This window comes from Lepidothrix coronata, unplaced genomic scaffold (genome assembly GCF_001604755.1).
Source record: "Lepidothrix coronata isolate B3197 unplaced genomic scaffold, Lepidothrix_coronata-1.0 Scaffold18, whole genome shotgun sequence".
Lineage (NCBI taxonomy): Eukaryota > Metazoa > Chordata > Aves > Passeriformes > Pipridae > Lepidothrix > Lepidothrix coronata.
The window spans coordinates 9,480-26,614 of record NW_016690198.1 but is presented as its reverse complement, the minus strand read 5'-3'; the positions used below and the strand labels follow the sequence as shown (position 1 = coordinate 26,614).

The 17,135-nt window shown below is 43.5% G+C and overlaps 1 protein-coding gene across 1 annotated transcript in view; it reads left to right on the top strand.

Moving 5' to 3' along the window:
• The window catches only part of FAM172A (family with sequence similarity 172 member A), a 280,969-nt gene extending 264,927 nt beyond the window's left edge, over nt 1-16,042 (top strand). The window contains exon 10 of the mRNA XM_017807269.1: nt 13,797-16,042. Within this exon, the coding sequence (XP_017662758.1) occupies nt 13,797-13,939 (143 nt within the window). The 3' untranslated portion in view covers nt 13,940-16,042. The remainder of the gene's footprint in view (nt 1-13,796) is intronic.
• The last annotated feature ends 1,093 nt before the right edge of the window (nt 16,043-17,135 follow it).

The window sequence follows — 17,135 nt, the reverse complement described above, 5'->3', positions numbered from 1 at the left end:
ATTGGCTGTTTAAAACTGGATTAGCAGAAAGATGTTGATTTTGGGGCTGTTTTCTATCCTGATGTGTTTTTCCTGTGGATGCAAGGCAGAACATGATCTACAGTTTCTCCAGGAGAAACCCCTATCTGTTTTCATCCCTCTGACTCCTGGTCCTCACTGAGTCTTCTCCAACCACATCTCAGCAATGGGACCCCACTGGTCACACATGCGAACCCACAGTGAGCATCCCCTGCTCTTAAAGATTTGTTTAGTGGGGGTGGGTTTTTTTCATGAACTTAATATTTCCCTTCATGTTCATCCCAAACTTTTGAGTTCTCCTTTCTGCTCTGGGCAGACCCACCTACCATCCTGACATTCGTGTATCTGACTTGCATTAGGCAGGGATGTCAGGAAGGGTGTTGGTGTAGGTCAGCTCATCCCAACACAAAACATACCTTCTTGTCTGCCCTATGGCTGCCTTCAGCTTCACTCCGTGTGCACCTCTCTTCACTGCCTTCCCCAGCTGATGCCTGTCTTGAACTCTTTGCCGCATGACTGGCTTGCTGCCCTTGCATCCTGAGCATCGCATGAGACTGATTTGGGATGGCATTGTTCAGAAGAGGTAGGAAGTGAGGCGCCTGCACAAGGGAAATGCAGTGAGCACTTCCAGGCAGAGCTGCCGTTTGCTGCAACAAGGAGGAGCGTTAAGCAGGGAGTGAAATGCAGCTTTGTGAACATTAATCTCAAATACTCCCTCTAATGACATCTCTGAGGTTAAGCCGCAGGAAGTGTGATATTACTAAGCTTAGTTAAATTTAGTGTAATTCACATCTGCAAAGCCTTTGTGGATTAGTGTTTAGTTTTAAATTACCAGTTTCCATGATATGGGAGCTTCAGAGTATCTTGCATTAAGTCTTAATGTGTTATGAATAAGGGTGCAGAAGCCTGAAATCTGTGTGGCACACCAAAACCTCTAAAGTTTCTGAGTAGTTCTGAGGCAAATATGCAATTTATTCAGTTACCTGCAGCTGGGGTAGCAACCCTACAAAGAATTATTTCCTCCTTTATTCTCTCTCCCAAATATGGAGCTGTGGAGAACAGCTGCTGGAGATGGGCTCTCTTACGAAGCTGTGTTTATGAGCCACACTGTTTGACTGGTGCAGCTGATCCTTGCAGCACACTTCACTGTAGTACATGCAGACCTGTATTGATTACCATGACTTGCAGGAGAGAAAATCTTTGCACTTCAGATTGGGTATAAATTATAAATAGCGTCTTCAAAGGCTGTGAGTTACAGAAATGGCATTCTTCTGAGACAACTGCATGTAAACCTGTTGTTGTAGAGATTATTAATTTTGTGGTTGTAGCAACAGGTGTACTTGACCCACAACAATGATCATTGTCCCTAAAATCCCACCATCTGAGTTCAATCATGTGCTGTCTTCAAGAATGTTCATTAGCAAGGACCAGCTAATACAAGAAGGTTAACCCTACTATAACCTACACTGTAGTGGTATAAATTCACTGATGAAATAGCACTGTCTTCTCACCATCTTTCTCACTAATACAGTTATGAGACTCTTGGAAGTGGCTCATATAGGTTCTAAATGTACAGGGCATGTGTGTAAACCTGTGTATATACCTAGATGGTAGCTGGTGAAACACAAATGAGAAAAATTTATCTGGTATGGTTTAGCCATAAATGACTTATTGCAAGTGCACAAGGCTTATTTGCACCTCGAGTTTGCAAATTTTTTGCTGGTTTTTTTGAGAAAATTTTTTATACTTGCTTGACATAACTAAAATTTTATCAAAATTAATGGAGGTTGTCAGTGACTCCCAAAACTTTTTAACTCCATTTTTTACTTTGTGGTTGTATTCTGATGGCCCAGCTTCATTTTCCATGGCATTTTACAAACTTGGACATGTTTTCTTTCACTAAGTCACTAAGAAAATGTACTGAATTTCCCATGAAACCATCATTCTCACTTAGGAGACCAGCACTTCATTTCTCTGATCATGCAGGGTAGGGTTACTGCATTTTTGTGGATGTATCCTGTTTTTCTACCCTCACCACTACACCTGGGTGGTAGCGCATCCAGCATTCAGCTTTTTTGAATACCTGCCAAAGCCAGACCTGGGACTTCCTTTTGCTCTTAAGAAAGAAGAACATGTGGAGGGGGAAGATATGTTTGGTGTCAGCAACTGGAAGACAACAGTGTTACTGAGGAGATCTCGGATGGGTGCAGTAGCAATAAGGTAGAGGAGGTCTTGCTGAAAGGATTGAAGAGAAGTCAGATAAAGGCAGAAACTGGTGGGCCATGAGGACAGGACAGCTGGTGTCAGTGTAAGAGATGCAGCAGGATCAGGGTCGGGTGATGGGCAAGAGTTCAAGAAGAGCTGCCAGGTGAGCAAACTGTGGAAGAGGAATTCAGAAGTGGATGTCTTAGAGAAGTAGGTGTCCTGGAGAAACAGATGTCCCAGATGGATGAAAATCAAGGAAAGAGTAGGAGGAGATTTGGATGAAATGAAGCCTCAGGAAGGAGTGAAGAGGGCATCTTTCCCCTGGGGCTTGCACACCCACTCAGCATTACAGGGCAGGGTGGCAAGGGGACAGGGAAGCTCTCTATCTGCCTGAGACACATGGAAGTATTTGCACTGTCAAGCCTGAGGTGTTTCTGAGCGTGTACAGAAGTGATACCATTATAAGGCATAAGCTCTAAGGTCAGGAGCTGAGGTGTCTGTGGAGCTTAGACACCTTGGAGGGTGGTGAGCAGCTGAATCGGGATTTTCAGGATCACTTAGACTTAGGCTCTTCAGTTTCACCTCACTTGCTGTAAGGAGTTGAGTCCTTTTCAGCAGGTAGTGGCTCCTGAAGTAAGTATCCAGCAGAAGTAGGAGAGGAGGTCAACAGCCCTATCTCAGCCTTCCTTTTGCTTGTTCTATTTCCACTGTCCTGCAGCAGCAGCCATCAGAAGGGGAGGACCAGGTGCAGATGAGTTTTGCTTAGGTTTGCCACAGGAGAAAAGCTGGCATTGCAGAGGCAGCTCTTGGATTGGATTCTTGAGATTTTCTTCTCTTACCTATCACAAAATTAGCCTATTGGGGTAGTTTTAGTCTGGGCCTTCCTCGGTGACCTGTTTGTAACCAAGGAAGTGGCCAGATTACCCGGTATTCCCTATGAATTTTACATAAACAAGGGGTATAAGAAGAAAGGAGGAGAGGCCTTCACTCTCTTTCCTTCCAGTGGCTATGGAGGTGCAGGTTTCCCTGCTGTCGGTTCTGCCATGTTGGGGAGTGAGGCCTTGCCGACCTTGGGAAGCGGAGGTTGCCAGCGATCGTTCCAGTGCGATTTTCTGTTGTCCAAAGGAGAGTAGTAAGATATTCTTTTGCTAATTCTTTAGTTTGCTAGATCCTGAGTTTTTGATCGTGTGTATATCTATTTTGGGGAGGGGTGGTTTTGGGTTTTTTTCCCTTCCCCCCCCCCTTTCCCTTTTCCTTTTGGAATTATACATGTATTTCAATTGTATATAAATGTAATATAAGTGTAAATATATTTATATATATTGCTTTAGCTGCCTCTCTCTCATTTCGGTTCTCTTGTGGTTTTTTTTTCCTTTTCTCTTGGCTTTTGGGGGGCGGGGGGGAGCTCTTGCAGTGAGGTTTGGAGATTTGGCAGGGAGCCAGCTTCAAATCACCTCACCTATTAAGGCAAATCAGAGGGAAGTGCCTTTCCTGTGGCTGCTCCAGGACCAGACAGAAGATGGATGGTACCAATGGTGCATTGGAGGGGTTGGGTTGCATGTGGTTGGCTTAGGTTAGGTTAGGTTAGGTTAGGTTGGGTTGGGTTGGGTTAGTTTGGGTTGGAGCCAGCCAGAGGCAATAGTCCTAAGATGAAGCAGGTGGGTTAGTGAATACCATTTCTGTATCTATGGAAATACTCTGGACTTGTGTTGACTGTAGTCTTTTGTCTACACAGATACAACAGGACATTTTAATCCAAGCAGAAAATTCAGGGGGAAAAAAGTGCCTTTGAAATATTTCTTACATAGATGATTATAAACATCTTCCACTGTGGGAGTGGGCAGTTTATTCACTAAAAGCTTGCAATATATGAATTCAGATTCTTGCTGAAATCATAAAATCACTAGGTGCTTGATGCAGTGCTTCATGGCCATGCATGTTCTCACTGCAGTTTGTTCCTTAGGCTCATTCCTGTCCCTGGAAAGAGCTTCTTTACTTCTGTAACTGCCTATGCCAGCATCCACACCAGTCTCCAAGCTCTGCTTCTGAAAATTTTATTCAGCTGCTTTACTTTAAAATTGCTTTAGTGCAATTGCAAATATGTGCTTATCCTGCTAATGATTAAGAACCTTTTTCCATCTTTATTACATGAGGTGTCTGTACCCTCATTTAGCACGCAATTTTAAAACATTGCTGCCCCTCCTAGCTGGTCTGGGTGCAGGCATTGCCATTTCCACGATGTTGCCTTGTCTGCTTGGAAAGTGCCAAAGCTGTGTTGGTTCATAATCATGCTGCTGGTACATCCTGATGTTTGATGGCATAATTACTATTTAGGAACAAATAATCATAAAACACCATCATGAGGAGTAGCTATTTTCTAAGCAGCTGGTCCTTTTCCTCATCCAGTCCTGCTGTCATCAATGAAATTTCCTGCCTAAGCAGCGCTCTGCCAGGCTATCAGAGCTTGCCAGCAATGGGTATCCTTCAGGTCTCTGCCTTATAAACACCGAAAAGCTGTGGGATTTTGGAATAAACGGAGATTTAAAAATCAGACGTTCAGTATTTCAAATTCAAGTGGATCGCAGGTACTGCTGTGGAATGTCTATGTGTGTTTAAATATGTTTTATAAGCCATGTATGCTCATTAGTGCTGGTGGCATTGCTGCATGAACAGAGCTCCTGCCATGGGCTCTGCAGAACTCAAATCCATTTCTGGTGCTGCCATCAGTTTCACCTGAGCCCCTCAGCCTGCAAAAGCACAGTAATGATGACTTCTCCCTTAAAAACTCTGTTAGATGTGTCTTTGCAAAGCTGCTGGGAGAATAAGGTGTAACTGATTGCTTGCATCATGCTGCAGCATGTTAAGATCTGCCAGGTAAATTTTTCAGGTTTATAACCTGTGGAAGCTTTGAGGCTTAAATGCTTGGTTTTCAGTGATCTCACTCAAGAAGCCACGTGGATGTATGTTCTCTCGTGAATTGTTGGGTTCTGAGCGGGTCAAAACCTCCTTTCTCCTAGTTGAGAAAATTATCAGTTTTGAATGCTAAATGCTTTATTTGTGCTCTTGGGTGTAATTTTATATAGATTTCTTTCCTAATTCATGATAGAAAAAATGCATGTGCATTTAAAAAATTTAGTTATCTCACTAATATAGGTTATTCAAATGCTTCAGAGCTACTATAATGTACCCTGCTAATACAATCCATTTTACATGTTGCCTAAATAAAGCCAGTAAAGTCTCACACAATGAAAAGATAGGGCTGGATAGAAAGAAACTCATGTAGTTATTTAATTTGTCCACACTCCCCAGGGTAAGGTCAGCTATACCCCTTAAATTCCCAAGAGATAGTGTCCAACCTGTTCTTAACTTCCGTTGGTGAGATCCTGCACGTTCCATAGGTATGTTCTTAGGCCAAAAACATCTTTGTAAGATGTAATCCAAGTATCCCATCTTGTATTTGTCAGGTAAGGAATTTTTATACTCTTCTTTACATACAGGTAAAGGTAGAGTTACAGATATGAATAGACAGATGGAGGGATAGTGTTATTGATATAGATACTACATGGATGGAGATAGATACATAAAGATTATATAGAGATAGGGATAGATAAAAATTGCGGTAGAGAGATATACAAATATAGCAGTATAAATATAATTTCAAACCCTACCTACTTCTCTCTGCATGGTACACCATTTTAACAGTTTTAAACTCTGTAGTTATATAATATTGAGTACAACTATACTGAACCCCTTCTTCAAGGAAACGGCTTGCTCTCCTGAAAACATTCCCTGGATTTGAAATTACTGCTTTCGAGAGTGTTGTTCAGTCACATACACACTGCGGGTCTGATTCAGCTGGCAGTGGGTGAGATGCTGTAACGCTGACAGAGCATTGCAGGGCTGCATTTCCACATCTTCATCTCATCCCCACAGTTTCGTCAGAACCACAGGTATCCCACTGCAATTTTGGGTTGTTATGACAGCTGGCTGGCATCAGCTCTCCTGCCTGACACCATTCTTGCCCTGTGGTGGGTATACAAGTTTCTCCCAGTGTACTCCCAAAAGTGAGGCTGGGAGGGACAGCACCTTGGAGAGGTGCTTGAGGAAACGGAGCAACCTGAGAATCCCATAGCTCTCCTGTGATTCCTGGAGTCTGGATCCATGATTTGCCCATTTGTCTGTGCTTCTGCCTATTTGTGGAAAAGACTATTTGCGAAATTTTGGGTCCAGGGACAAATTTGCTTTTCAGGACTGTTTACCCACAAGCAGCAATTCAAGTCAGCCCACAGCCTGAGGTTCTGTAACTCTTCTGTCTTTTGAATGCTGTTTAATTAACCTTTTTTGTGAATTCATCTTTTTTTTTAAAGCAACTACGTGCAATTGGTATTACTGTGACTGTTTGCATTGATATTAATAGCAGTTCCGACCTGGATGCCTGGTTCTTGCTGGAAAGTCCTTATAGGTGTTTGGTGTCTAATTTTTTCCCTATTTTAATATATACTGAAAAGAAAATTACTCGGCTTTTGGTGACCCAGAAAATGACGTGCTTTTGGTAGCTTGTATTCAGGAGAGAACAACCTTACGACTTTCACTTATTTGACCAGTTCACACAGGAGCAAACAAATGACCTGTGCTCATGGGACTGTCCTTTAATATTTAAAGAAGAGTAGTGGAAAATGACGGCTGTGTTAGCCTCATCTGTTTGCTGCTTTGCAGATCTTGTTTGCAGTAAGCTTTTGTGTGAATCTTTGCATCTTTTTGCTCACAGGGCAAGAAGAATTTATCAAACATTTTTTTACTCTTTTTAACCACTTGCTTCTTGTGGGTATTTTGTGTGTTGTAAACAAGGGGTGAAAAAAAAGCCAACTGCAAGTATGGGAGTTCAGAGGTAATCTTTGTTCTGGGTTGATGGGATGCTTGTTGCTCTGTTTCCATCATCCCACTAAAGATATTAGAGATAATAAATGTCCAGAAAAAGTAACAACTGGTCTATGTCATGGTAGATAATAACCAAAGTATAAAACGCTTTAGTATGTGTAGTCTGTTCTCTAGCATTGGCATGACTTTTCTTATATGAATATTTAGTTTGAATCAGCTTACTGTGTGTCTAAGCCTTCTTAATAAGTTGTATTTAATTTCTTCAAATTGCTCTGTTTCTTCTCCCTTGACTCCTCCAAAGAATTCATTTCGCTTCACAGTTACTTTTAGATTGTTAACATGCCCATGACTCCACAAACTATTACTTCTTAGACCAACTAAACACATCAAGGTTTGGGGATTGGTTTTGGGTTGGGGGTTTTTTGTGTCCCCTCAGAAATTACTGCTTTCATTTCATTAATTGATCTTTATCTTATCTCTGAATTTTGCCTAAGCTTTTAATCTTTCTTTACCATTGTGATGTCTAGAAGTGTGTATGCGGAAGCCCCTAATGTCACTGGATCTCAAAGTTCTTGAGCTAATGGAGTCATTCACAATTTTTCCTGTAGCTCTCATTTTCCTGGCCAGAAGTATTAAGTGATTTTAAGCAAGATATATTTTTTAAATCTCCTTTTTCCTTAGCTCTACTGGTGATGCTCTGAGAGCATCTTCTGGTTTGGAGTTTGAGACCTGGAGGTTTACATCAGTAGACTAAAATAGGCACAATAATTTCTTCCTATGCAGATTCCATAGGGAATTACAAGTGGAGAAACCTTATGAATTAAAAATAGTTCTGTCATAGTTGATAATCTCTGATACACTAAAGGATAAAAAAAACATTAAATGCCTGTTTAGAAATAACTGTGATACAGAAGTGATTTGTTAGCAACCAGAAAGATAGATGCAAGAAAGGCAGGACGCATCTTTTTCTCAAACATAAAAGCGTATTTGGACAGCATTGTCATGTTGCTACAGAGTTACAGAATTGCGTACCTAAGAATTAAAGAAGTTCTTCAATGTGTGTGTGCGTAATGTGAGAAAGAAAGAAATTGTTTCATAACTTTCAGGAGAAAATCGTCCTTTCTGAGAGGTGTATCACAGTCATGTACCCAGGTCAGATGGGGTTGGCTTCTTTGTTAATTTATGTGTAAAGGAGGAATGAATTGTGTGGTGCTCATATTTAATAGGGTTTAAAGTGTTTCTGTTCATGCAAGTGTCCCCAGAAGTCTGTATTTCAACCTTTAAAACATTCAAAACAAGTTTTGGTAAGACTGAGGGCCTTTTATATAGGTATAACTTGAATCATAAATGTTAAAGTGATCTCTGCCAATGTCTGGTGACAAGATTGCAAAGCTATTGGCATTGGTGTTTTGCAGCATGGCAGGGTCTCAGTGCAGACCACAACCACAGGGACAGAGCACACTCCCCACTGAGCAGAGGAGTTAGAGCGCTCTCCATACCAATGGAGACTAAAACCCAAGGCACCGAGCACCCTTAATTCATTTTGAAGTCCACACTATTTAGAGACAAGCTGCCACTTAGAGAAGAAGACCCGAGGTCAGTCCTGTGGCTAATATCTGTGGAGAAGCTTTTCAGCCTGGAAACTTTTCTCTGCAGAAATATTTAAGCGCTGAGGCATGTATGAAGATCTCTCCCAGCTCCTGTGCAGCATAGGAAACCTTTGTCCCACACGTCTTGTAAACGCGGCGGGGGGCCACCATTGTGCCGTGCATCTTCTGAGCACCGCGGGAGGAGGCTTTTGTCTGACACAGTGGGCAGGCGCCATAGGAGGGCACCTTTGTCCTGCACAGCCGGTAATCGCAAGAGTGAATTATGGGGATTGGAGAGCTCCTCTCCGCAGGCACTCTGGTTTCAGACGGAGGAGTTGGTTGGCCTTGCTTGGTGAAGTGCTGCTTTTCCTGAGTGGAAGTGGAAAGGGGAGGCAGTGAAAATGCATTTGCATGCATGTGTGTAAATGGCCATCGGGATCATTCATCCACTTATATTGCATGGCCATCCCTGCATGAACCAATCCCAATCTCAGTCATTGCTTTTCCCCTTCTCTATTTTTCCTACCCGTTTAAGCTGCCCTTTTAATTATTATTATTATTACTTCTCTGTTTCTTCTTATGTTTGTACTGTCTCCTATTCAATATTATATTCCTGTGTTCCATATCTAAATTTTCAATATTCTTTCAGATGACTAATAGCCGTGTTTAAGACTTCAGCCCAAATACCACTCCCTCCAGGACTTCATAGGTGTATTTTCAACTCCATATCATTACGTCAAGGTTTTTTTCTTAAATGCTTTAATCGCTTCCCCAGAAGTGTGCCAATGCCCATTTCCAGGAGTCTGAGATCACGTGCTATGAGAGAGGCATAACTCTGCATCTATGAGATGAGATGCTGAGTCTGGACCCAGCCTGCAGAGATGCCGTGTGTACTGTGAGTGCTGGTGGACATGCTGCTCACAGCTAGAGCCAGCACAGGCATGGCACCACACATCTGGGAGATGTGATACCATAGGTCTCAAGTGTTGTGGGGCCTCCTTGGCTGGAATAAAGTAGCTGATTTACAAACGAGAGGTAGCAGTGACCACAGCTGTTAGAGCGGTAAAGGTCATATCATAATCCATTTTAAGTGATTCCCCAGGTTCCCACTGCCTCCAGGTTCCCAGGCTGACCTATGTGGAAATCATAGCAATGGATAAATCACTCACCTGCTGATTTTTGTGATTGAATAAACTGGACAAGTTTGGGTTTTATCTGTTCTTCTCAAATTTGAGTGTGTTCTGTTCTAAGGCTGCTGTTACCCTAGAGGCACTTGTGATTTTTTTAATGTTGATCTCTTACTTTACTAATATCCAGACATAAATTTTATGTGTGGTAGTTAGTTTCAATTAATCCTCCTTTTCTCAAATTAGCATTTTTTTTCTTCCCATCCCCACCCCAGTCCTCTGGTGCCTACCTGATTGTTCATGAATTCTCAGAAATAATTGCCAGTAGTCCAGTAAGTTCATTAACTGATTCCCTGAAGACCCACAGATGCGTGTCTTCTAGACCTGATGATTTCAGTATTAAATTTTTTAAAGTATTCCTCTACCTAATTTTTTATATCAACAACTGTATTGGCAAGTCTTCATTATTTCTAATTATCAATATCTCTTTGTGGCAGTTGGTAAATTGATTCTGGAACTTGTTCACAGTTTTGCAATTGTTACTCCTTTCATTTTAACATGATTGCTTCCACCATCTCTTTGGAGCTCCTTTGCAATGATGTTATGTACGTGTTAAAATATATATTAATTTCTCCCTGCATCTCTCCATGCTGGCAACTGGGAGAGGTTAGTTTGCTTTTGTGGCATTTCTGTCAGTTCTCTCTCTGGACTGGGATCACGGGGGAATTATATTTTTTTGTCCTCCGATTGTAGCCTTTGCGTATTTTAGAATGTTAAGCGTCTCCCACACTTAACAGTTTCTAGTGTTTTCATTGCAGCATGCTCTTAAGCTTTCTCAAAAAATTAATATCTGAAATCACTATACACTGTGCAACAGCCCATCTATTAATACAATATATTGTGGTTTATCATCACGCCCTTTGAAATTAGTGAACACTAGGGACATATATCTTAGAGGACCTTGGCTTTAGAAGAATTACGTCTTATTGTCTGACTCTTACAAATGATTCTATCAAAAAATAGATGGGTGCTCATGCATTTAATTTAGATCTAAATACACAATTGAGATTGCAGTCATCAGTGATATTTTTCCTCTGGCAAAAACCTTATGGCCAAATCTGTTGTCACCCTTAGGATATAATTCCACTTGCTTCAGTCGAATTTTCTGAGCCTCTGGTATATAAATCATAAATGCACAGTCTGTGCAGTGTTAAATTTTTAGGGCTCTCCCTTTAGTAGTAGTTGAATGTGAATACATAAGGGTAAAATTTGACCTTTAAATGACTATAAAGGGCCAAGGCAGATACTTGGCAAGCTTTTCTTATTGCAGTATTAATCAAGCAAAGAATCATCATAATCCTGGAAACTAAATAGCCATTGTAGTGATTTTATCACCAGGGAAATTGTTCGTCTGCCAGTAAGATTGTTACTAGGAAAGGGAAAAGAGAGAGTGTTAAAATTGCTTTAGACCGCTGAATCATTGAGTCCCTCTAGACTCAAAGCTTGAATTGTTTTTTAAGAAGAGTGGGTTGAGTAGGGTTGTTACAGGAAAGCTGCAGGTTAATCAGTTTCAGTAACACTAGTGATTGTGAGCATGATCTCTCTTGAGGACATGAGGAAAGTGCATGGGAGAAGGCAGGATGAAGAAAGGGACAAGGAGGCTTCAGAAACTTATTGTTTTGTCGCTTTTTGTTTTTTGATGGCCCTTTCACATAGGAGGAAGGTTGTTGATGAAAAAGAAAGAAAGGAGAGAAAAAAACAGCATAATATTCACAGTCTCTTTTCATCTAATTTAATCCAGTGGATATTAGTGAGAATTATTACAATCAAAACAGAAGGAGACAGATGCAGGCAGGCAGAAGCGACAGAGGTGTGTTTGTGTGGGAAACATCTGTGTAGAGCCCAGAAAGCCACATGGGGAGATGTTTTGCCTCTCAGGACTCAGCATGGTACTTACCATGTGCCTGACACAGGTGTGTGAAAAGCAGGCGAAACACCTGTGCAGGAGTGTCTTTGGGGTGTGCTATGACAGCCTGTCCCTCCCATAAAACCAGCTTCAGTAGATGAGTTTTGTGCTGCTGGCACTGCATGGTGACAGTGGGGGATCATAACGTACCCACCATGCTGTAACCTCAGGGGTAGGTCTGTTAGGCTGCGGGTTGTGCAGGAAGGGAGGCTTTATCCTTCTGCTGTGTTGGGACACCTCTGTATACGGAATGACCCCACAGCATGGAACAACTGCTGGGAAGTATGGCTAAGGAGTGGCTCTCATAGGGGATGGGATAGGTGATCTGCGTTGAAAGCCACCTGCAAGGTAGAATTATTGAGTTATTTAGGTTGGGCAAGACCTTTAAGGTTGTAGAGTCCAACTGTTAATCCAGCACTGCCAAGTCTACCACTTGATGTGACGGACTGTGTCTCAGGAAAGAGTTTACACAAAATTTGGGTGAATTTGGAGGTGGAAAACATTTGTATAAAATGTGCCTCTGTGGAATTTCTGGAAAATGTCATGAATTCACCACATACAATGAACGTGAAGAGGGGGAGTAAAATTCACATGTACACGTGATGTGGACTCTCTTTGTACAAAAATGTTTCTTTGTGTGGGAAGTAGTGTCTTTCCACAGAGGGCTTTTTTGGAAATGCTTATGTGATGGCCGCCTTTGAGGGAGCAGAGGAGTGCAATGTGACAGGTAGTGCCACCATCAAAGACTTTTTGGAGGGGGCAGCATGCATGAAGCCACTAAGGATGCCCCATGGATGGACACACAGAGATGAGGGTCTTTACAGGGGTGTGAAGGTGGATGTGCAGCCAACACCACGTTAGAGCATCCCTCCAGGGCAGCCACCCTGCACCCCCAGGGACCAATGACTGCTCCATGTGCTGCAGGGACCATTGTCCACTCCATGCTCCATCCCTTTCCACTGGGCAGGCCACGACCACCATGTCCTTCATTGTTGTCCCCCCCAGATTGTGATACTGTCACAAAACTGTTACTAGGCAACAAATGTGGTTACCAAGTCTCGGCAAATAGCTGAAGGGGAAAGTGAAGTGTTGCGCCATTGTAGAGTAACCATAGCAATGACCTACTATTACAGACTAAAGAATTATCATTAACAATGTTAAAGTATCAAACAGAGGCCCAGGATCCAGAGACATCCAGGCAACATCTCTGAATAATTGGGTTACCCAGGAAGAAGTCCCAACTCTTCACAGGCCTTGGTTCCCTATCTCCATTGTCTTGCTTTTGTTTTGGGGGCTATGGGAGGGAGGTATGTGGTTGTTTAAATAAAGCAAATGCACTGTGCATTGAAGAAGACACTTGTAAAGCAATAGAAGCACCTGCCAAAAAAAATTAAAAAAACAGAGATAAATCTGTATGCAGAGGGAAGATGTAAACAGGAAAGGTCCACTTTACTGCCTCGATATCATCTGTGGGAAAGGGTGCACAAAGGATGCCTTCATGATACATAGGATATTATTCAGATCAGGTGTTCTCTTTCACTTAAAAATGCATATGCCAGGCTAAAAAAAGTGTAAAATGAAAAATAAATAATACAAAGTATGCCAGTCCTGAAAAGTAGACACTTTATTTTTCCCAAGTTAGGCCAAACAGGTGAGGTGCTTTAACGAAGCTTTAATTAGCAAGGTACTTTGGGATCGCATTTTCCCAGACCCAGGACATGTTAAGGATCTCAGATCTATGATCTGGCTGGCCATGCATTTGCCTGTGCAAGTGTGTATGTTTGTCTGTCTGTCTGTCTGTGTGTATAGTTGTTCCTGCCCAGCTGTCCCTGAACTCAGCAGGTCAGTCCTGGCCCTCCACAGGCTCCCCCTAGACCAGCTGTCAGCAGCTGGATGAATTCCCTGGGTTTTGCATTTTTGCATTTACCTGGACATTTACCTTGCATTTATCCTGCAAGCAACCAACAGTCACAGAACAACTCCTAGTCAAACTGTCACCTTTGTGTTTTGCAGGTACAGAACGCCATGAACTAACTTCCTGGAAGAGTTTTCCATCTGTTTTCAAGTTCTTCAGCGAGGCTGTAAAGGCAAAGAACAGCTTGGTGAAACCAACCCCAATGCGGCGCTCCAACAGGATAAAATATGAAGAATTCTAAAAGAAGGGGAGACAAAAAAAATCTGCCACCACCACCACCACCGATGTCTTTGCTTGTTTTCTGCAAGGAGTCTCCCAGTCCCTCATTAGATTGTTTTCTTCCTAGAGCACAGGGTCGTGATGTATACATCTAAATAGCGTTTTGCATTATTTCTAGATGAGTGCAACTGTCAAAGCAATATGGGTTCACTGGTTGTGCTTCCTGTGGGCTGTAACTTGGATTTCGTGCTACTCATCAGCGTGCAGATTAAGGCTGACAGTGGTACTGCACAGTGCAGCATGGTGCAGCTCTAATTGCCCTGACATAGCCCTGCACCAAGCTGATGCCAGAATTTAGCAGCTTCGTCGCAGTCCTATCGCCTGCAGGATTTTTTGCAGCTTCCTTCTATTTTGAGACAGAACAAAATAGGAATTACTCTTTTTTAAAAGACAGCTCTCTAACTCAGACATGTTAAACCAGCCTATGATTTTACACCCAGTAGCCTTCTCTTTCTCTGGGACCAAGTGGGATTGACTTTTAACTCTTTCATTTTTTCTGCTGGTAAGAGTATCCAAGAAGTTTGGTCCAGAATTCTAGGAAAGCTCCATTGTTGTAGAGATTTTCTCCTCCTGCCACATCAATGGCATTATCTGTAGGTCTTATCTTCCCTTTGAAAGCTCCATTTTAAAAAAAAAAAAAAAGCCTATTCATTAATGGGCTGGATCACACTGTGAAATATGACAGCAAAAAAAAAAAAAAAAAAAGAAAAGAGACACGCTGCATATTTTCCTGTTTATTTTTAAACACAAAAATGCTTCCATTTTCATATGCTGGGTTTGTAATGACTTGCCATCTCGTGGTTATTCCCTTTTACCTAAACTCATGTGTTCGTCACCGCTTTCCCAAGTGCTTAGGTGAAGGGTGGCCAGTGGGGCTACTCTATGTGGGGACACCATGCAGCACATGATGGGGATGTGGCTGTAGCCATCACGGTTGCTGTAGGCAGCTTCTTTCTGCTAAAATTAAGGGACAAGACATGCCTGATAGCATGCCCTGTGAGCAAGCACACTAATTAAGCTCCTTTACTATTGATGATAGTAAATTAAAGTGATCTTTTCTTGGGTGGCCATGCACCCCCTCACCCCTGTTGCTGTTAGTGCCAAGGAAGCAACACTTGAACACATGGGTTTGGGACTCCCATCCCACCCCTCCCCATGCAATGTTTCCAATCCCACAGGTGGGGGGCCTGAAATGGTGGTGGGGAGCATTAAAACGAGGTCATGTGGAAGCTGGGGTAGTAGTGAGGTGCAAGGGGAAACCCAGCTGGGTTTGTGCCTAAATCCTCCGGCGGGGGGGCTGTCTGTACCCGCGGAGCTCTCACACCCCTGCCTGCTTCTACCAGCAGTAGGACTTTGATTCCCCAGCTGTCGGCTCCAGTCGCCTCACTTTGTTTAACGTCTCCCCTTGGGGAGGGATGCTTGGAGCATCTCCCTGGGGAGTGTGGGGGAGGTGTTAGGCCATTCCTTCACAGAGGGAAGTGCAGAATCCATGCCTGGCAGTTTTTCTTCAGGGAAGAAACAGGGAAACCTGTTGCTAGGGGGAGAGGACTGCATTTGGCTCCCCCTACCTGGCAGTCTCCGCCTTCCTTCCCATTTGGAGGATGCTGTTGCCTGTGGCTGGCCTAATCTCCCACCTCAGGGGCCTGCAACCCCTCCTCCCCAGGCCCGTGTCCACCCCAGCCCCTGGACCCTTAGGGGGAAAGGAGAGAGTTTACGTGGCATGGTTTGGGTGTCTGTGCTTTGTCCCACAGCCAGGGAGGATGGGGTGGCCAGGGAGGTTTGCATGCACATTCCGCCACCCTCCTCTCTCCATTGCTGGGGGGGTGCAATGGGGTCTGTGGGGTGCCAAATATTGCAGAAGCAGATCTATTTTTTTAACTGTCAATGAGAAACAAACTTTACAAAAATTTCTACTGTAATGCTTACCCTTTTCTAAAAGTATTTTCCTTTACTGTGCTCCCGGTCCAGCTCGCGTTATCGCTTCTGTGGGGGACTGTAAAGCACAGGGGATCCTGGTACTGCTCTGCTTGCAGTGAACAAAAAATAAAGATACTCTTTTCTCTCCTCTTTGCACACTTTGTGTCCCTGCGCCAAAGCTCTACAGGAGCCGCGGTCCCTGGTGGGTAGCAGGGGGGCTGCGTGGGCAGCATCTCCCCCAGCCTCGGAAAACACATGAGGGGTGCAGGTGTTTGCAAACAGGACCTCGAACAGGTGGCAGGGGTGGGGGTGGAAGCTGTGAGTGTGGTATGGGTTGTGCTAGGCTCCTCCATGCCATGGGGTGGGCTGCATGTCCAGCCCCATGACTTAGGGCTCAGCCCTCCTTCTCAAGCGAGCATGGGCTTTTCCCCCCCCCAGCCCTGTGTCATCCATGGGGAGCTGCACAGGGCATCCCTCTCCCCTTTAGCTTCTTGTAAATACTAAACCATATAAAAACACACCCTAGGAGAGGGGGTTCACTGGTTTCTCGTGGAGAAGGACCTTTGCAGAGGGGCGTGGGCTGGAGATGAGGGAGGAGGTATCTCTTCCCCAGCCTGCAGAGGGTGTGCGGGCTGCAGAAAGACCATGGGAGCATCCCAGCATGTACCACCATGTCCATATCACGTGGAAATGGTAGCCCTGAAGCACACTTAGAAGGGATGAATGTTCGTTTAATCTATTCCTTGGAATCCATGTTTTTAAAGGTGCACACCACTGGCCCCTCACGCAGTGATGTCTTTAGCAGACGGAGATTTGACCCTAGCCTCCTCCCAGTTTCATTACAGGGAACTGGGTAGCTTGATCGAATCTTCAGGAAAATCCACCAGTTCCTCATTGCCCAAATGCTTATGGTCCACCTGTCCAAAAAGTTTGCACATCATTTTGTGAGTTCAAATGCTGCTGTTAAAGCTGTGGGCCAATGAGAATAGTTTCCTTGTCAAGAACAGAGAGCAAGAAAAAAAAATGTTCCTGGAGGAAAACAGCTAGTGGACCCCCAAACACAGCAGGACTACGCAGAAAATATTTTAAAATGGGTGAAAAAAAAAGCAAAGAAATCCCTTATCTGCATTGTGCGTACATGGTGATACACTGGTTACAGTTACAGTTGTCACAGTGTGATTCTCCCAGACTCAGTCAGAAGAAGCTGCTACTTCCCACGGAAATGTGCCTTTTAACTCTGC